The 22,038-nt window shown below is 39.5% G+C and overlaps 2 protein-coding genes across 3 annotated transcripts in view; one reads left to right on the top strand and one right to left on the bottom strand.

Annotated features, from left to right (window-relative positions):
* The window catches only part of fmoda (fibromodulin a), a 281,121-nt gene that overhangs the window by 81,284 nt on the left and 177,799 nt on the right, over window positions 1-22,038 (top strand). The window lies entirely within an intron of this gene.
* On the bottom strand, window positions 6,195-16,953 carry il19l (interleukin 19 like). Its single transcript, XM_061875596.1, has 6 exons — window positions 16,861-16,953; window positions 13,406-13,595; window positions 13,257-13,319; window positions 11,398-11,541; window positions 11,252-11,314; window positions 6,195-6,681 (listed from the first exon to the last, which is right to left on the bottom strand). Exons 2-6 carry the CDS (start codon window positions 13,562-13,564, stop codon window positions 6,559-6,561), a joined length of 552 nt encoding a protein of 183 aa, XP_061731580.1. The 5' UTR covers window positions 13,565-13,595; window positions 16,861-16,953; the 3' UTR covers window positions 6,195-6,558.

Below are 22,038 nucleotides of genomic sequence, written 5' to 3'. Positions count from 1 at the left end.
ACTGGCAGGGTGGTGAGCCAGAGAACCACCCTAAAAATCCACAATGTAGAACAGTGTAGATGGTTCTGAGGTTCACCATCCGGGTTCTGGAATTGTAGGTGCTCCTCAGCTTCCTCAGGTAGTAACGGTGTTGTTGGGCCTGGAGACAATGTGAGTGAGCCAGGACCTGGTCCTCTCCCACGGTCACCCCCTGTAATTTAAAACTTCTGACCCTCTCCACCAGTCCGAGTCGACATAGTCTCATTCCGGCTGCTGCTAATAAAGGCGACGTGATTAGATAACAAGGCCCACCTGGGCCTTTTACTCACCCATCTCTGTCTTTGAAGTCCGTCCTGGCACACCCCGTTTCGCGGCAGTCTCAATGCCTAAGTGCTTGATTTTATACACCGGGCCAAGTGATTAGGACACCTGATTCTGATCTTTTGGACGGGTGGCCAAATACTTTAGGCCACCAAGTAACATTAAAGCAGGGGTCACCAACCTTTTTGAAACCAAGAGCTACTTCTTGGGTACTGATTAATGCGAAGGGCTACCAGTTTGATACACACTTAAATAAATTGCCAGAAATAGCCAATTTGCTCAATTTACCTTTAATAAATAAATCTATATATATAAAAAAAAATGTGTATTTCTGTCTGTCATTCCGTCGTACATTTTTTTCCTCTTATGGGAGGTTTTTTGTAGAGAATAAATGATGAAAAAAACACTTAATTGAACGGTTTAAAAGAGGAGAAAACACGAAAAAAATGAAAATTAAATTTTGAAACATACAGAAGTTTATCTTCAATTTCTACTGTTAAAAATTCAACCGAAAATATGAAGAGAAAATCTTGCTAATTTGAATCTTTTTGAAAAAATTAAAAGAGGAATTTATGGAACATCATTAGTCATTTTTTCTGATTAAGATTAATTTTAGAATTTTGATGACATGTTTTAGATAGGTTAAAATATAATCTGCACTTCGTTAGAATATATAACAAATTGGACCAAGCTATATTTCTAACAAAGACAAATCATTATTTCTTCTAGATTTTCCAGTACAAAAATGTCAAAATAAATTCAAAAGACTTTGAAATAAGATTTAAATTTGATTCTATGGATTTTCTAGATTTGCCAGAATATTTTTTTTGAATTTTAATCATGATGAGTTTGAAGAAATATTTCACAAATATTCGTCGTCGAAAAAACAGAAGCTAAAATGAAAAATTTAATTAAAATGTATTTATTTTTCTTTACAATAAAACAAATAATTTACTTGAACATTGATTTAAATTGTCAGGAAAGAAGAGGAAGGAATTTAGAAGGTATATGTGTTTAACAATCCTAAAATATTTTTTAAGGTTCTATTTTTTCTCTAAAATTGTCTTTCTGAAAGTTATAAGAAGCACAGTTAAAAAATAAATGAATTTATTTAAACAAGTTAATAAACAAGTCTTTAAAATATTTTCTTGGATTTTCAAATTCTATTTGTGTTTTGTCTCTCTTAGAATTAAAAATGTCGAGCAAAGCGAGACCAGCTTGCTAGTAAATAAATACAATTAAAAAAAAATAGAGGCAGCTCACTGGTAAGTGCTGCTATTTGAGCTATTTTTACAAAAGGCGAGAGGGCGACTCATCTGGTCCTTACGGGCACCGCTTTGGTGACCCCTGTATTAAAGTGACTCATTCAGTATTGACTCACTGTGGCAAATTAAACAATGGACAAGGACGTTCATCATAGCTGATGCAATGATGCGTTCAATGCCCCCCTCCAGTGTCGTCAAAGCGAACTACTCTCAGGCAAGCCAATGACAATAAAAAATAAAAACAAGCGTTACGGAGTCTTTTGTGCATTGAGAAATCCAAAAAGATGACAATATTTAGGAGTGGCATTTAACACGCCGACCTGGGCACATCTTGTAATACGTGCACGTTCAAGCCCCCCTTTGGCGACCTCTGCTGGACGGAAAGGTGCTAAAACACGCACACACACACAAAAAAACGATGAGTCATTGTACGGTTTGCTGTGTTGCATGGGAATGCAAAAAGCCTGCACTACGTCGAGGGGCTGACGTGGCGTTCTTGTGGTTTGCAGCGGCCTGCCTGATCTTCTTTAGCTCAGTCACCTTGAGGTTTACCTCTGATTCCGTCTCAGAGCGGCGAGAAGAACATTAAAAAAAAAGGTCTTCTCGGAACGCTGAGCCGTCATGACCTCCTTGTGTTCATATCTTTTTTTTTTTTTGTTTAACAAACCCCGTTTCCATATGGGTTGGGAAATTGTGTTGGATGTAAATATAAACGGAATACGATGATTTGCAAATCATTTTCAACCCATATTCAAGATATTTGATATTCAAACTCATAAACTTTATTTTTTTTTGCAAATAATCATTGACTTAGAATTTCATGGCTGCAACACGAGCCAAAGTAGTTGGGAAAGGGCATGTTCACCACTGTGTTACATCACCTTTTCTTTTAACAACACTCAATAAACGTTTGGGAACTGAGAAAACTAATTGTAAAAGCTTTGAAAATAGAATTATTTCCCATTCTTGTTTTATGTACACTGAAAAAAGTGACTTTTTGGTGCTGTAAACTCTATTAGAGTAACTTTCATTTTAAATACCTAGTATTTTTAACATTCAGTAAGAACAAGAGTTTCTTAAGTAAAATTAAACATGAATTATGGGGGAAGAGTAAGTTTTACTTGGGCTTCACCGTGGATGAGGGGTTAGTGCGTCTGCCTCACAATACGAAGGTCCTGCAGTCCTGGGTTAAATCCCAGGCTCGGGATCTTTCTGTGTGGAGTTTGCAAAGCGTGGGTTCCCTCCGGGTACTCCGGCTTCCTCCCACCTTCAAAGACATGCACCTGGGGATAGGTTGATTGGCAACACTAAATTGGCCCTAGTGTTTGAATGTTTTCTGTCTATCTGTGTTGGCCCTGCGATGAGGTGAAGACTTGTCCAGGGTGTAACCTGCCTTCCGCCCGATTGTAGCTGAGATAGGCGCCAGCGCCCCCCGCGACCCCAAAAGGGAATAAGGCGTAGAAAATGGAAAATGGATGGAGTAAGTTTTACTTATGTTTCCTCATACTATTTAAATGTTTAATAGTTGTACGTGCATAAACCTAAAAATGTTACATAAACTTTACTCTGAAAATCTAGTGTTTTGAAACGCATGCACGACGACGCATGCGCACAGCACAACAGGCTCTGGCCGTTAGGATCACTTCACAGAGCACTGCAAGGTGGCATTATGGGTATTTCTTATTTTGCGTTTATAATGTGTTACGGAGTCGATGTTCTCCAGAAATGTGTTTGGTGTGGGTTCACAGAGTGTGGCGCATATTAGTAAGAATGTTAAAGTTGTTTATATCACAACCGTCAGTGTAAAAAGTATGGCTGTTGACTAAGTATGGCGTGCAATCTCGTGTGAGAAGGAACAAAACGTATTTGTCCTTCCGGCACGCACACAACATTGTGTAAAAGTGGGCGACTACCACCTGGCCGCGGCCACTGAATAATTTTGTATTAAAAATTTTCTCATCACACTCAGTTTTATACTACATTTCATCAATAAGCGCATGGGTGAGAAGAGGTTTTAAAATTATTAGCGCCCCGGCGGCTTTTTATGGAAATACGGTATATAAAATTTACTTAAAGTTTTAGAGTAAAATGATGTTCCTGCTGATGAAAAACAAGTAGACGTTTACCTAATTTGTTGAAATAAATATAACTTAAAACTTGGATGTAATTAAGTAACTGTTACCTAATATCTTCACAACTGTTATGTTATATGGTAAGTAGAATTTACTTGATACTGGCAAGTGATTGTTACTTGATATTGCAGCATTAAATTTTACTTAAATCATTTGCGTGAAAATACCTAAAATATTTTTTTTCAAGTAAATCTTATGAGTTTTTTTTTTCAGTGTAGAGCTTCGGTCGTTCAACAGTCCGGGGTCTCCGCTGTCGTATTTTACGCTTCATAATGCGCCACACATTTTCCATGGGAGACAGGTCTGGACCGCAGGCGGGCCGGGAAAGTACCCACACTCTTTTTTTACAAAGCCACACTGTTGTAACACTTGTCTTGCTGAAATAAGCAGGGGCGTCCATGAAAACAACGGCCCTTAGATTGCAGCATATGTTGTTCCAAAACCTGTATGTACCTTTCAGCATTAATGGTGCCTTCACACATGTGTAAGTTACCAATGCCTTGGGCACTAATGCACCCCCATACCATCACAGATGCTGGCTTTTGAACTTTGCGTCGATAACAGTCTGGATGGTTCGCTTCCCCTTTGGTCCGAATTACACGATGTCGAATATTTCCAAAAATAATTTGAAATGTGGACTCGTCAGACCACAAAACACTTTTCCACTTTGCATCAGTCCATCTTAGATGATCTCGGACCCAGAGGAGCTTGCTGCATTTCTGGATGTTGTTTATAAATGGCTTTCGCTTTGCAAAGTAGAGCTTTAACTTGCACTTAAAGATGTAGCGACAACCTGTATTTAGTGACTGTGGTTTTCTGAAGTGTTCCTGAGCCCATGTGGTGATATCCTTTAGAGATTGATGTCGGTTTTGGATACAGTGCCCTCAGAGGGATCGAAGGTCACGGTCATTCAATGTTGCTTTCCGGTCATGCCGCTTACGTGTGTAAGTTACCCATGTCTTGGGCACTAATGCACCCCCAAACCATCACAGATGCTGGCTTTTAGACTTAGACTTCCTTTTTATTGTCATTCAAATTTGAACTTTACAGTACAAATAAGAACGACATTTTGTTGCATTAGCTCTTGGTAGTGCAGGATTTAAAAAAAAAACAAGGTGCAGATATGAATGAATAGATTACTGTACGGATAAATACATTGCACTTTTTCACATGCGTCCATGTTTATGGATGTATGTTATTGTCTTTTTATTCCAGCGAGTTAATCCATTTTGGGGGGAGTTGAGAGGATAATTTAATTATGATGCGTTGAAGAGTCTTACGGCCTGAGGGAAGAAGCTGTTACAGAACCTGAAGGTTCTGCTACGGAGGCTGCGTAACCTCTTCATAGAGTCCAGCAGTGAAAACAGTCCTTGGTGGGGGTGGGAGGAGTCTTTGCAGATTTTCTGAGCCTTGGTCAGGCAGCGGCTTTTTGCGATCTCCTGGATAGGAGGAAGAGGAGTCCTGATAATCTTTTCCGCCGTCCTCTCCACTCTCTGGAGAGACTTCCAGTCTGAGGCATTGCAGGTTCCAGTCCAGACAGAAATGCTGTTGGTCAGCAGCCTCTCTATAGTGCCTCTGTAGAATGAACTATGCGTCGATAACAGTCTGGATGGTTCGCTTCCCCTTTTGGTCCGGATGACACGATGTCGAATATTTCCAAAAACAATTTGGAAATGTGGACTCGTCAGACCACAGAACACTTTTCCACTTTGCATCAGTCTATCTTAGATGATCTCGGGCCCAGAGAAGCCGGCTGCGTATCTGGGTGTTGTTGATAAATGGATTTCGCTTTGCATAGTAGAGCTTTAACTTGCACTTACAGATGTAGCGGCGAACTGTATTTAGTGACAGTGGTTTTCTGAAGTGTTCCTGAGCTAATGTGGTGATATCCTTTAGAGATTGATTTCGGTTTTTGAGGGATCGAAGGTCACGGTCATTCAATGTTGGTTTCCGGCCATGCCGCTTACGTGGAGTGATTTCTCCAAATTCTCTGAACCTTTTGATGATATTATGGACCGTAGATGTTGAAATCCCTAAATTTCTTGCAATTGCACTTTGAGAAACGTTGTTCTTAAACTGACTATTTGCTCACGCAGTTGTGGACAAAGGGGTGTACCTCGCCCCATCCTTTCTTGTGAAAGACTGAGCATTTTTTGGGAAGCTGTTTTTATACCCAATCATGGCACCCACCTGTTCCCAATTAGCCTGCACACCTGTGGGATGTTCCAAATAAGTGTTTGATGAGCATTCCTCAACTTTATCAATATTCATTGCCACCTTTCCTAACTTCTTTGTCACGTGTTGCTGGCATCAAATTCTAAAGTTAATGATTATTTGCATAAATCAGTTTGAACATCAAATATGTTGTCTTTGTAGCATATTCAACTGAATATGGGTTGAAAATGATTTGCAAATCATTGTATTCTGTTTATATTTACATCGAACACAATTTCCCAACTCATATGGAAACGGGGTTTGTATAAAGAACTCCAAGGACGGCTATAAAAGAATAGTTTATTCATTGTTGCTGAAACGTACAAAACACCAAGAAAACATACATACTAATACTCAGTATCAAGTACGGTATGTGATAAATAAATGGTACAACTTTGGATGTGTTGCATGTAAATAAATATTCCTATGTGGATATGTTAGGACATTAAATAAAGCATAATAAATAATCCAATGTGGGGTATAACAGAATTTTAAATAAAGTGTAATAAATATTCCAATGCGGGTTTATAAGCATTTTAAATAGTGTAATAAATATTCTTATGTGGATAAATTAGCACGTTAAATCAAGTCTCCATCCATATTTAAGTTAATTTCAAGTCCAAACAAAAGAAACGTCCCGGACGGTTCTAGGCTGTCAGGGTTAGGTCGGACGTCGCCGCCGCTGCCGACGACTCCTCCAGTTCCTCGAGCCAGTCCAGTAGCGCGTCCATCTCCGCCACTGCCTTCTTGGCCGCCTTGTTGATGGACAGCTGTTAAAGAGGCACCGAGAAGACCAACGTTAGGACCGTTTTTTTAAGACCATCCTTCAGGCAATAACAGTGGGGCAAAAAAGTATTTAGTCAGCCACCGATTGTGCAAGTTCTCCCACTTAAAATGATGACAGAGGTCTGTAATTTTCACCATAGGTACACTTCAAGTGTGAGAGACAGAATGTGAAAAAATATCCAGGAATTCAAATTGTAGGAATTTTAAAGAATTTATATGTTAATTATGGTGGAATATAAGTATTTGGTCAACCATTCAGAGCTCTGATGGAAGGAGGTTTTGGCTCAAAATCTCACGATACATGGCCCCATTCATTCTTTCCTTAACACGGATCAATCGTCCTGTCCCCTTAGCAGAAAAACAGCCCCGAAGCATGATGTTTCCACCCCCATGCTTCACAGTAGGTATGGTGTTCTTGGGATGCAACTCAATATTGTTCTTCCTCCAAACACGACGAGTTGAGTTTATACCAAAAAGTTCTATTTTGGTTTCATCTGACCACATGACATTCTCCCAATCCTCTGCTGTATCATCCATGTATCCATTTTGGTAGAAACTCAACTCGTTGTGTTTGGAGGAAGAAGAATACTGAGTTGCATCCCAAGAACACCATACCTACTGTGAAGCATGGGGGTGGAAACATCATGCTTTGGGACTGTTTTTCTGCTAAAGGGACAGGACAATAGATCCGTGTTAAGTAAAGAATGAATGGGACCATGTATCGTGAGATTTTGGTTGACCAAATACTAATTTTCCACCGTAATTTACAAATAAATTCTTTAAAATTCCTACAATGTGAAATCCTGGATTTTTTTTCCACATTCTGTCTCTCACAGTTGAAGTGTACCTATGATGAAAATGACAGACCTCTGTCATCATTTTAAGTGGGAGAACTTGCACAATCGGTGGCTGACTAAATACTTTTTTGCCCCACTGTATTTTGACTTCGAGGGTAAAAAAATGTCACCAAAGGGCGGGTGTATCTACTTTTTAGGAACACTAATACAAAAACCTAGCAATAATGTCTGATTGAATGCTAAAAACGTTAAATATTTTTTTACATGTACATGAAAATAAAGACTTTACAACATTAACTATGAACAATAAAACACTGAATATTGACAACACAAGAACGTCACACCCACTCTACATCGACATTTTACAGTTAGAGATGTCCGATAATGGCTTTTTTGCCGATATTACGATATTGTCCAACTTTTGATTACCGATTCCGATATCAACCAATACCGATATATACAGTTGTGGAATTATTAACACATTATCATGCCTCATTTTGTTGTGATATCCCGCTGGATGCATTAAACAATGTAACAAAGTTTTACCAAAATAAATCAACTCAAGTTATGGAAAAAAAAATGGCGACACAAAGTGCGTTTTTTTTAAACATGCCTAAAAAAAAAAACAGCTTACAATTTGGGACACGCCCTCCCTGAGAGAGCATGAGAAGGTTGAGGTGGGATGGGTTGAGTTTTGGAATTAAACATTTTTTTTTACTAAATGAGACACCCAGAATGTGGGATTTACAATATTAACTATGATCGATAAAACACTGAATATTGACAACATAAGAACGTCACACCCACTCTACATCGACATTTTACAATTAGAGATGTCCGATAATGGCTTTTTTCCCGATATTACGATATTGTCCAACTCTCAATTACCGATTCCGATATCAGCCGATACCGATATATACAGTCGTGGAATTAACACATTAATATGCCTAATTTTGTTGTGATGCCCTGCTGGATGGATAAACAATGTAACAAAGTTTTACCAAAATAAATCAACTCAAGTTATGGAAAAAAAAAATGCCAACACAAAGTGCTTTTTTTTTATTTAAACATGCCTAAAAAAAAACAGCTTGCAATTTGGGACACACCCTCCCTGAGAGAGCATGAGGAGGTTGAGGTGGGCTGGGTTGTGGGATTTATAATATTAACTATGATCGATAAAACACTGAATATTGACAACATAAGAACGTCACACCCACTCTCCATCGACATTTTACAATTAGAGATGTCCGATAATGGCTTTTTTGCCGATATTACGATATTGTCCGACTCTTAATTACCGATTCCGATATCAACCTATACCGATATATACAATCATGGAATTAACACATTAATATACCTAAATTTGTTGTGATGCCGAGCTGGATGCATTAAAAAATGTAACAAGGTTTTTCCACAATAAATCAACTCAAGTTATAGGAAAAAAAATGCCAACACAAAGTGCATTATTTTTTTTTTTAACATGCCTCAAAACAGCAGCTTGGAATTTGGGACACACTCTCCCGGAGAGAGCATGAGGAAGTTGAGGTGGGCGGGGTTGAGTTTAGGAATTTATTTATTTTTTTTACTCCATGAGACACCCAGAATGTACATGAAAATAAAGAATGTGGGATTTACAATATTAACTATGATCGATAAAACACCGAATATTGACAACATAAGAACGTCACAACCACTCTTCATTGACATTTTACAATTAGAGATGTCCGATAATGGCCTTTTTGCCGAAATTCCAATATTGTCCAACTTTTAATTACCGATTCCGATATCAACCAATACCGATATATACAGTTGTGGAATTATTAACACATTATCATGCCTCATTTTGTTGTGATATCCCGCTGGATGCATTAAACAATGTAACAAAGTTTTACCAAAATAAATCAACTCAAGTTATGGAAAAAAAAATGCCAACATAAAGTGCATTTTTTTTTTTTAAACATGCCTAAAAAAAAAACAGCTTGCAATTTGGGACACGCCCTCCCTGAGAGAGCATGAGGAGGTTGAGGTGGGCTGGGTTGAGTTTTGGAATTAAACATTTTTTTTTACTGAATGAGACACCCAGAATGTGGGATTTACAATATTAACTATGATCGATAAAACACTGAATATTGACAACATAAGAACGTCACACCCACTCTCCATCCACATTTTACAATTAGAGACATCCGATAATGGCTTTTTCCCGATATTATGATATTGTCCAACTCTTAATTACCGATTCCGATATCAACCGATACCGATACATACAATCATGGAATTAACACATTAATATGCCTAAATTTGTTGTGATGCCCCGCTGGATGCATTAAACAATGTAACAAAGTTTTACCAAAATAAATCAACTCAAGTTATGGAAAAAAAAATGCCAACACAAAGTGCATTTTTAAAAAAAACATGCCTCAAAAAAGCAGCTTGGAATTTGGGACATGCTCTCCCTGAGAGAGCATGAGGAGGTTGAGGTGGGCTGGGTTGAGTTTTGGAATTAAAAATGTTTTTTTACTGAATGAGACACCCAGAATGTGGGATTTACAATATTAACTATGATCGATAAAACACTGAATATTGACAACATACGAACATCACACCCACTCTCCATCGACATTTTACAATTAGAGATGTCCGATAATGGCTTTTTTCCCGATATTACGATATTGTCCAACTCTTAATTACCAATTCCAATATCAACCGATACCGATATACACAGTCGTGGAATTAACACATTAATATGCCTAAATTTGTTGTGATGCTTTAAACAATGTTACAAGGTTTTACAAAAATAAATCAACTCAAGTTATGGAAAAAAAATGCCAACACAAAGTGTCTTTGGAAGTGGGAGGAAGCCGGAGTACCCGGAGGGAACCCACGCATTCATGGGAAGAACATGCAAACTCCACACAGAAAGATCCCGAGCCTGGATTTGAACCCAGGACTGCAGGACCTTCGTATTGTGAGGCAGACGCACTAACCCCTCTGCCACCGTGAAGCCCTATTGAAGTCATGAAGTGCATTATTTTTTTTCTAACATGCCTCAAAACAGCAGCTTGGAATTTGGGACATGCCCTCCCTGAGAGAGCATGAGGAGGTTGAGGTGGGCGGGGTTGAATTGGGGGGCGGGTGTAGCAGGGTGTGTATATTGTAGCGTCCCGGAAGAGTTAGTGCCGCAAGGGGTTCTGGGTATTTGTTCGGTTGTGTTTATGTTGTGTTACGGTGCGGATGGTCTCCCGAAACGTGTTTGTCATTCTTGTTTGGTGTGGGTTCACATTATGGCGCATTTTTGTAACAGTGTTAAAGTTGTTTCTACGGCCACCCTCAGTGTGACCTGTATGGCTGTTGACCAAGTATGCTTGTATTCACTTGTGTGTGTGAAAGGCTGTAGATATTATGTGATTGGGCCGGCACGCAAGGCATTGCCTTTAAGGTACTATGTCCGTGTAGCTTCTATACAGCGCGGTTTTTAAAAAGTCATACATTTTACTTATTGAAACTGATACCGATTAACTTCAGATATTACATATTAAAACATTTATCGGCCGATAATGTTGGCAGTCCGCTATTGTCGGACATCTCAAGTTAAAAGTGTACCAACTTTGACTAAAATATTAACTTTTTTCCAGGCTGGAACCCGTTATTCATATTTACGCGGATCTCTAATAGAGAAATTTGCTTCAAAATACAAACTTTTCGATTTTTCCAAACCCTCTTCAAGAACCAGTTAGATAAATAGACGGATAGATACCTTGTCGAACTCTGCGTTTAACGAGTCCATGGCTCTTTGCGTGTCCTCCTCGCAGAGACAGTGCTAAGGGGAGCACACCCACACACAACCGTGAGTACGTTCATTGTGACCAAAGATGGCCAACTTACTGCCTGGTGTACACTTACGCATTTGTTTATGTTCCTCCTAACGGTGACAAAGGCGTTGGCCAGGGCGCTGGAGTAACGCGGCTGTGAGGAGGCGTAGTTTCGGAAGACCCGCTCCGTGTAGAAGCGCAGGATCAGGCGCAAGTAACAGCATGTCTGATCGACCTGAGGAAGAGAAACATGCATGCTACCGATTAGCATTAGCGATTTTACGTGGTGATTTCAACACGCACACGACAACTAACTAGCAAGTGTGTAATAAGTACAATACTTACAGTATGAACACTTTGTAGGGCACTACACACCCATACAGCTCTTCCCAGGGGATCCCGAGGCGTTCCCAGGCCAGCCGGGAGACATAGTCTACCCAACGTGTCTTGGGTCTTCCCCGTGGCCTCCTACCGGTTAGGATGTGCCAGAAACACCTACCCAGGGAAGCGTTTGGGTGGCATCCTGACCAGATACCTGAACCACTTTATCTGGCTCCTCTTTGTGTGGAGGAGCAGCGGCTTTACTTTGAGTTCCTCCCGGATGACAGAGCTTCCCACCCTATCTCTAAGGGAGAGCCCCGCCACCCGGTGGAGGAAACTAATTTTGGCCGCTTGTACCGGAGATCTTGTCCTTTCGGTTATAATCCAAAGCTCATGACCATAGGTGAGGATGAGAACATAGATCGACCGGTAAAATGAAAGCTTTGCCCTCCGGCTCAGTTCCTTCTTCACCACAACGGATCGATACAGCGTCCGCATTCCTGAAGACGCCGCATCTCACGATCCACTCTTCCCTCACTTGTGAACAAGAATCCAGGTACTTGAACTCCTCCACTTGGGTCAGGGTCTCTTCCCCAACCTGGCCACTCCACCCTTTTCCGGGTGAGAACCATGATTCGCACTTGGAGATGCTGATTCTCATCCCAGTTGCTTCAAACTCGGCTGTGAACCAATCCAGTGAGAGCTGAAGATCCTGGCCAGATGAATACATCGGGACCACATCATCTGCAAACGCAGAGACCTAATCCTACAGCCACCAAACCGGATGCCTTCAACGCCCTGACTGCGGCAAAAATTCGGTCCATAGAAATTATGAACAGAATCTGTGACAAAGGGCAGCCTTGGCGTAGTCCAGCCCTCACAAGCTCTGACATTGATCGTACTGGGAGCGGACCGCCACAATTAGACATACTCTTTGAGCACTCCCCACAGGACTTCCCGAGGGACACGGTTGAATACCTTCTCCAAGTCCACAAAGCACATCTAGACTGGTTGGGCATACTCCCATGCACCCTCAAGGACCCTGCCGAGAGTATAGAGCTGGTCCACAGTTCCACGACTAGGAGGAAAACCACACTGTTCCTCCTGAATCCGAGGTTCGACTATCCAGCATAGCCTCCTCTCCAGTAAAGCCACTGCTCCCCCACATCGAGAGGAGCCAAATGAGGTGGTTCGGGCATTTGGTCAAGATGGTACCCGAACCCCTCCCTAGGGAGGCGTTTAGGGCACGTCCGATAGGTAAGAGACAAAGGGGAAGACCCAGGACAAGTTGGGAAGACTATGTCTCCCGGCTGGCCTGGGAACGCTTCAGGATCCCCCAGGAAGAGCTGGACGAATTGGCTGGGGAAAGGGAAGTATGGGCTTCCGACCTCGGATAAGCGGAAGAAGATGGATGGATGGATGGACTTGAATTCTACTGACATTGTAGTTCGGAAACATATTGAATACTGATTTAGTTTATTTTAGCACAAACAATGAAAGAATATTTATTGTTCAGCAGTTTTGGGTCCCTTTGATTGATAAGGTTGTAAACTAAACATCGAGAGTAAGATTGTAATTTCGTTTTTGCGCTGTCATCTTCAGGAACATTCCCGCCTTGAACAAACTCACCTGAAGGGATGTCATTGTTGATCTGTTCAGGATCATCACTCCAATCTCCGTGTCCTCAGAAATCTAGCAGGGCAAACACGGATGACGTTCAACATGAGCACTTTGTCAATCTCCAGGCGTGGTCGGCGGCACAAAACGTTAACCCTCACCGCTATCGAGCGCATCTCCGAGTAATGTCTGCGGAGCTCATGCGTGTGGACGCTGACCTCGCAGTTGTTGAACTTCAGAGTTCTGCCAAAGGAAAGTTCACTCAGGAAACTGAGGAGGAGGAGGGTGGAAAAGCCGGGAATCCTCTTCATGGCTGCCATCGTCTGGACAATTAATACGCTGCAAAGAGAGCTGACAAAATACAGGAATAAATGACCGAATTTTAGGGAAAAAAAAGATAAAAACTAGTAAAACGATCTGTCCATGCAGAAATTTCATTTTACTGAATAAGGCATCCTAAATGAGGTTTTGTATATCTGGAAATTAACAGGACTTTTACTATAGAAAACAGTATTTAATTCTGAAAACCCCCCAAATAACCCTCCATAGCAAAGCAAATATACATATCAAAACGCACATCTAGATTGGTCACATCTAGTCTTAGACTGAGATTGGTCAGATCCAGTCTTTGACTGAGATCGGTCAGATCTAGTCTTTGGTCAAATCTAGTCTGATCTAACAAAGGTCTTAACTCATTCTCCTTCTATGCCACATCAATATGGAACACACTCCCAACAGGTGTAAAAGAAAGTGCATCTCTATCTTCCTTCAAAAGCGCACTAAAAGAACACCTCCAGGCAACTTTAACCCTAGACTAGTAACCCCCACCCCAGATTGTAAATAATCTAATGTATATACTTGTTCTTATGCTTTCTGAACTCACTATGTTCACTGCTCACTGTACATATCCTACTAAGTCAGACCAACACTGTTTCAATGTCCATTTCTCAGATGATACAATTGTTGATGACTGAAGTGCTGATATCAACCACGTATCCCCCCCGCCCCCCCACCTTTCACATCACACCCCCAGGATTGTAAACAATGTAAATAATTCAATGTATATACTCTGATGATTGACTTGTGTGATGACTGGATTAAGCTGAGAGTGTATATTTGTATCGTGAATTGATTAACGCAGACCCCGACTTAAACAAGTTGAACAACTTATCCGGGTGTTACCATTTAGTGGTCAATTGTACGGAATATGTATTGTACTGTGCAAGCTACTAATACAAGTTAACATATTATTGAAAAAGGCATATATTTGTATGGTTAAATACACGCTTATGCCATACCACCAGCACACATCTATATTAACATATTGAAAAATGCATATATACATGTATATTTATATATATAATATGCATTTTTAATAAATATATATATATATATATATATAGATGATTAAATACACATTTATTTCATACCACTAGCACATATCGATATTAACATATTATTGTAAAACGTAATATAAATATATGCATTTTTAAAAATATATATAAATGATTAAATACACGCTTATGCCGTACCTTTAGCACACATCAATATGATCATATTATTGAAAAAAACAAACATATATATATGATTAAATATATACCATACCACTAACAAAAATCAATCAATAATCAATCAATCAATGTTTATTTATACAGCCCTAAATCACTAGTGTCTCAAAGGGCTGCACAAACCACAACGACAGGCCTATTATCAACATATTATCGAAAAAAAGCATATATATATATATATATATATATATATGTGTGTGTGTGTGTGTGGGTATATATATACGTGTGTGTGTGTGTGTGGGCATATATATACGTGTGTGTGTGTGTGTGTGTGTGTGTGTATATACAAATATATGTATATATATACACATATGTATGTATATACTGTGTATATATATTTCTTTTTTTTAAAATATATATGTGTGGATATATATATATATATATATATATATATATATATATATATATATATATATATATATATAAAATATGTATATATGTGTGTGTGAATGTTGTCTGTCTATCTGTGTTGGCCCTGCGATGTGGTGTCTACTTGTCCAGGGTGTTCTCCACCTTCCGCCAGAGTGTAGTTGAGCGCAACCCCTAAAGGGAATAAGTGGTAGGAAATGGATGGATAGATGGATACACGTGTGCGAATGTTGTCTGTCTATCTGTGTTGGCCCTGCGATGAGGTGGCAACTTTTCCAGGGTGTACCCCGCCTTCCGCCCAATTGTAGCTGAGATAGGCACCAGCGCCCCCGCGACCCCAAAGGGAATAAGCGGTAGTCATGGATGGATGGATATAAATATATATATATATATATATATATATATATATATATATATATATATATATATATATATATATATGCCATACCACTAGCAAACAACGGTATTAACGTATTATTGAAAATAAAGTATATATATATATATATATATATGCCATACCACTAGCAAACAACGGTATTAACGTATTATTGAAAATAAAGTATATATATATATATATATATATATATATATATATATATATATATATATATATATATATATATACTAGGGTTGTGGGAAAAATCTATTCGTATACGAATTGTGATTCTCACATTGTGCGATTCAGAATCGATTCTCATTTTTAAAAATATCGATTTTTTTATTTATTTATTTTTTTAATCAATCCAACAAAACAATACACAGCAATACCATAACAATGCGATCCAATTCCAAAACCAAACCTGACCCAGCAACACTCAGAACTGTAATAAACAGAGCAATTGAGAGGAGACACAAACACAACACAAAACAAACCAAAAGTAATGAAACAAAAGTGAATATTATCAACAACAGTATCAATATTAGTTATGATTTCAGCATAGCAGTGATTAAAAATCCCTCATTGACATTATCATTAGACATTTATGAAATTAAAAATAAAAGAATAGTGTCACAGTGGCTTACACTTGCATCACATCTCATAAGCTTGACAACACACCGTGTCCAATGTTTTCACAAAGATAAAATAAGTCGTATTTTTGGTTCGTTTAATAGTTAAAGCAAATTTACATTATTGCAATCAGTTGATAAAACATTGTCCTTTACAATTATTAAAGCTTTTTAAAAAAAAATCTACTACTCTGCTAGCATGTCAGCAGACTGGGTAGGATCCTGCTGAAATCCTATGTATTGAATGAATACAGAATCGTTTTGAATCGGAAAAATATAGTTTTTGAATCGAGAATCGCGTTGAATCGGAAAAAATCGATATATAATCGAATCGTGACCCCAGGTATCGATATTGAATTGAATCGTGGGACACACAAAGATTCGCAGCCCTAATATATATATATATATATATATATATATATATATATGTATATATATATATATATATATATATATATATATATATATGTATATATATATATATATATATATACATATATATATATGTATATATATATATATATATATACACGTATATATGATTAAACACAAGCCTAAGCTATTCTATGTAGAGACAAATAATACACAGAAAGCGCCTCCAATGTCATCGGCGCTCACCTGGCCTAAGCAAGTTCCCACCACCAAGTCCTGGCTGGACCAGCGCCACTCACCTGTTGCGATCGCCTGTAACCACAAGTGGAGTCCAAGGCCGTGTGTCTCTGTGCCTCCATGCTGTTTCCTCTTATACCAAACTGAAGGGGATTTTAGCAGCTGTAGAAATTTCCACAGAATCGAAAAGTTCAGGTAGGAGGAAGTATTGCGACAGGTACGAAAGAAGACGGAAAAAGAATCAAATCGAGGTTTTCCTCTTCCCTGAGGTCATGTTTGTGGTTCCAAAGAAACATCTCTGCTGTTGATGCAATTATTTCATGAGTCATTCACAACAGTGACCTCAGTCTTCGGGATTACCGGCGCTGGATTTGCTTAGACGGTGAAGTCGATCCATGGGATTGGACAACTTTGTCTTCCGGTGATGCACCAGTACCTTTTAGTTCTTTAGGACTTTCCAGTTCTTCACCCAAAAGACACTTGTATTTAGTGTGATAGTTTAGAACTGCACTGGGAATAAGGTGTCCTTGGTGCAGGGACTGTACTGCAGTCAGACAAGTTGTCTTCGAAAACACCCAGTGGACTTGCTGAACCACTAATTTTTCTGGATTGTCCCCCCCCCCCCCCCCCCCGAGACTCCACACGTAGGTGCAAGCGTGCGATAACAGGTCGTGTTTGGGTAGGGGTTTTTCCTGGGGCGGCGTGGCTCAGGTGGATCCAGCTTCCGCCATCTTGGTCATTGCCGTAGTGGTGTGAATCCACCTTCGGGTAGCACAAGAGTGAAAAACAGGTTCACTTTATTTGTGTTTCATTAAACTGAATCCAATAGTACAAAACCCCGTTTCCATATGAGTTGGGAAATTGTGTTAGATGTAAATATAAACGGAATACAATGATTAACAAATCCTTTTCAACCCATATTCAGTTGAATGCACTACAAAGACAAGATATTTGATGCAAACTCATAAACTTTACATTTTTTTGCAAATAACTTAGAATGTCATGGCTACAACACTTGCCAAAGTAGTTGGGAAAGGGCATGTTCAACACTGTGTTAAATCACCTTTTCTTTTAACAACACTCAATAAACGTTTGGGAACTGAGGAAACTAATTGTTGAAACTTTGAAAGTGGAATTCTTTCCCATTCTTGTTTTATGTAGAGCTTCAGTCGTTCAACAGTCTCCGCTGTCGTATTTTACGCTTCATAATGCGCCACACATTATCGATGGGAGACAGGTCTGGACTGAAGGCGGGCCGGGAAAGTACCCGCACTCTTTTACTACGAAGTCACGCTGTTGTAACACGTGGTTTGGCATTATCTTGTTGAAATAAGCAGGGGCGTCCATGATAATGTTGCTTGGATGGCAACATATGTTGCTCCAAAACCTGTATGGACCATTCAACATTAATGGTGCCTTCTACTAAGATGTGTAAGTTACCCATAGCCTAGGGCACTAATACACCCCCATACCATCACAGATGCTGGCTTTTGAACTTTGCGCCTATAACAATCCGGATGGTTATTTTCCTTTTTGTTCCGGAGGACATCACATCCACAGTTTCCAAATAAATGTCGACTTGTCAGACCACAGCACACTTTTCCATTATGCATCAGTCCATCTTAGGTTAGCTCGGGCCCAGCGAAGCCGGCGGCATTCCTGGGTGTTGTTGATAAATTGGTTTTGCTTTGCATAGCAGATTCCTGGGTGTTGTTGATAAATTGGTTTTGCTTTGCATAGCAGAGTTTTAACTTGACGTACAGATTTGGCAACCAACGGTAGTTACTGACTGTGGTTTTCTGAAGTGTTCTTGAGCCCATGTGGTAATATCCTTTACACACTGATGTCCGTTTTTGATGCAGTACCGCCTGAGGGATCAGAGGTCTGTAATATCATCGCTTATGCGCAGTGATTTGTCCCAGATTTGCTTACAAAGTGGTGACCCTCGCTCCATCCCTGTTTGTGAATTACTTGGCATTTCATGGAAGCTGCTTCTATACCCAATCATGGCACCCAACTGTTCCCAATTAGCTTGCACACCTCGGGGATGTTCCAAATAAGTGTTTGATGAGCTTTTCTCAACTTTATCAGTATTTATTGCCACCTTTCCCAACTTCTCTGTCACGTGTTGCTAGCATCAAATTCTAAAGTTATGGATTGTTTGCAAAAAAAAAAGTTTATTAGTTTGAACATCAAATATGTTGTCTTTGTAGCATATTCAACTGAATATGGGTTGAAAAGGATTTGCAAATCATTGTATTCCGTTTAAATTTACATCTAACACAATTTCCCAACTCATATGGAAACGGGGTTTGTATTTACAATACGCAAAGTATGTGGAAATAACGTTTAAACATCAAAAAAATGCCTCAAATTCGGTAATGTCCAACTCGAGTAGCGCTTCTGTACTCAGACAATATTATTAGATCGATCGTACCGATAATAATTAACAATTCTTATGTTTTTCCTATTTTAATGCATTTTAAGTCGTAAATAAATAAATACATAACTAGTCCGTCAATAGCGGCTCTCTATTTTTCCCACAAAACCCTCTAAACCCGCCAACAATTCTCTTTATACATATGGTGACCTGAATATTAACCACATATTAGAAATGTTATTATAAGGGCTAAGGCAGACAGACTATTTTTTTAGCGGTGGATTGATATAACCCAGCTAAGTAGCTCTCTGCTGCTTATCATCGCGACTTGGCTCATCAAAGTTATTCACAATTCTTATACAAGACATGAACACATATAGTTTTATTTTTTATATGCATCCTCATTCTTAAATAAATAAATACATAACTAGTCCGTCAATGGGGGCTCTCTATTTTTCCCACAAAACCCTCTAATCCCGCCAACAATACTCTATATACATATCGTGACCTGAATAATAACCAAATATTAGCAATGTTTGTTATTATAGGGGTTGACTTAGACGGGCAATTTATTTTAGCTAAGTAGCTAAAAAAATCATCGCGGATTGGCTCATCAAAGTTATTCCGGAATAAGAATCATGCCTCTTGTCTGGCTATTAGGAAGATTTAGCCTTTAATCTAGAAGTTGTTCATCTGTGACGTTCAACGTATACCCGGAGATGGAGACAAACCCAGAACGTAAGAAAGTGTCTCAACCATTCACAGTGAGAGCGGACCATGTACAGTAAGTGATTGTTTTATTATGCTCGTAGTTTGTATTTCTTGTTTAGGAATTAGCAACACTGCAACATGATGCTATAGTGTTTCATTATAGCCGGATCTGATTAGCAGAGCTTCTAAAACGTGTAGCTGATCCTTCTTGTGTTCAGGATCAACAATATCGGGTTCTGAATATTAATTTGTTCCGAAGTAATCGTCGTCGGCTCTCACAAAGTCTGCTCGGTTAGCATTGTTGTTGGCGAGGAAGGGATCTGTGGTTACTTCTCTTGTTCACACGATCAAATCTCGAATCTCCGTGAGACTGATTCTATTTTGATCATATCTATTTATAGAGGCAGCTTGTTTTCCCACTCTACTGCTACTTTACGTGTAGAGCATCTCATTGTGAAGCGCTTTGAGTCACTTGACAAAAAGTGCGATATAAATATAAGTCACATCCTTGCCAAAGCTAGTGAGATTGATGTTTATGCAATTCTTATATAAGATATGAACACATGTTTTTCTATGTCGTAAATAAATAAATACATAAATAGTCCGTCAATGGGGGCTCTCTATTTTGCTCACAAAACCCTGAAATCCACCAACAATACGGTTTATACATTTAAAGACCTGAAAATTAACCAAATATTAGCAATGTTGTTATTATAAGGGCTAACACAGACAGATTATTTTGTAGCGATGGATTGAAGTAAGCTTTTGCTGCTCATCAAAGTTATTCTAGATTTTAACATTCACTTTCGGCAGTATGGTCACGGTCTTAATACTAATATTGGCAATGTGGAAATCAAAAGAATGTCTGAATTGAACACAAATATAATTTGAGAACAGAGTAAAGGTGGGATTTATGGCTCTTTAGAAGGAGTTAGATCCTGAGGAGCTGTTCAAAAGACTGGCTCATTTTTATGTTTCAGTAACTTGTTTTCATTAAGGAAACAATCGCTCTTGGTAGTAAATACGATGAATCAACAAATCAAAATGTCTACATTACACCAATATCAACACACAGGAGTGTCAGGTTCAAACGCCGATGACATCTATTAGTCAAGACAAGAGGCAAATGAATCAAACAGACAAGATTTATTTTAGCTCATGAGGAAAAATGTCTGGGGCTGCACACTCAGCTACAACCTCCCACCACCCTCTGAATTCAGTCCCAACACGTTCCTCCTTGATTTGGGCGTTTTCTGATTACATAGCTGCAGCTGTTTCTAAGGGACGCGGGGTCATAAACCGCTGCGGCACTCGGTCAAAAACAGTTTAGAGAAAAGGTGCCTAGAGCAGTGTCAGGTCTGCTCCCTCTCTGCTATGTAGATCTCGGGTCATGACAAGGTCTTCCTGTGGCTGTCCAAAGAAACCGACACCTCCACGTCGCATCCCGTCGCACACAGTGGAGTTTTACGAGCAGTAGGCCTTTTGCTTGATAAGATCAAAGACAGCTTTCTGTCTTCTCGCAGGGGCAGCCTGAACTCATGGGGAAAACAAGTTGTGTGATAACTTATATACAATTATTCTGACAAGGAGATAATTCGTTTTGAAAGATTGACGAGGTGATTTGATTTATGTTTCCAGGGCAAACATTCCACAAGATGGTGCCATTTCCCCGTTCTGTGACGATCCCCGCAGCCGCTTTACCCAATGTTTCCTTTTAGATTTTGTCCATTTTGTTTTCTTTTCCGCTCGCTAATATCTTTAAGTCCAAATTCGGCAGAGAAAAGGCTCGAGTAGGTCCAGGTGCCTGTTAAACTCCTCCCCTAAGTTAACTGCCTGTGCGCGCATGAAAGCGTTCACATGAGTAGAGCTTTCTAGGACGACTCTGAATGGGTGATGTCATTACTCCTTCAAGGATTCTGCGGGATGGACAATTTGCATAAAAGGAGTCTCTCAATGGAGCCAATTACAACTGTACACCCTGGACAGGTCGCCACCTCACAGCAGGTCCAATACGAGGAGGACAAATGGTAGAAAAAAATGGATGGACGCTTGAATCGGTTCTCTTCATTGAAAGAGCCGTTCAAAAGACTTGACTCTTTCGCGAACATCGTCTCTTGAGAAGCGAGTTGCTCAGTCGTAGAGAGAGTAG

Source organism: Nerophis ophidion, linkage group LG16, assembly GCF_033978795.1.
Source record: "Nerophis ophidion isolate RoL-2023_Sa linkage group LG16, RoL_Noph_v1.0, whole genome shotgun sequence".
Lineage (NCBI taxonomy): Eukaryota > Metazoa > Chordata > Actinopteri > Syngnathiformes > Syngnathidae > Nerophis > Nerophis ophidion.
This window is presented reverse-complemented; position numbering and strand designations above follow the sequence as displayed.

Excerpts from the sequence above, each read along its gene's own strand:
- il19l (XM_061875596.1), bottom strand. The coding sequence starts at position 13,564 with ATGGCAGCCATGAAGAGGATTCCCGGCTTTTCCACCCTCCTCCTCCTC. Across the intron at positions 13,320-13,405 it reads CGGAGATGCGCTCGATAGCG|ATTTCTGAGGACACGGAGAT; the intron begins GTGAGGGTTAAC and ends TTGCCCTGCTAG. Across the intron at positions 6,682-11,251 it reads TAAACGCAGAGTTCGACAAG|CTGTCCATCAACAAGGCGGC; the intron begins GTATCTATCCGT and ends CCTCTTTAACAG.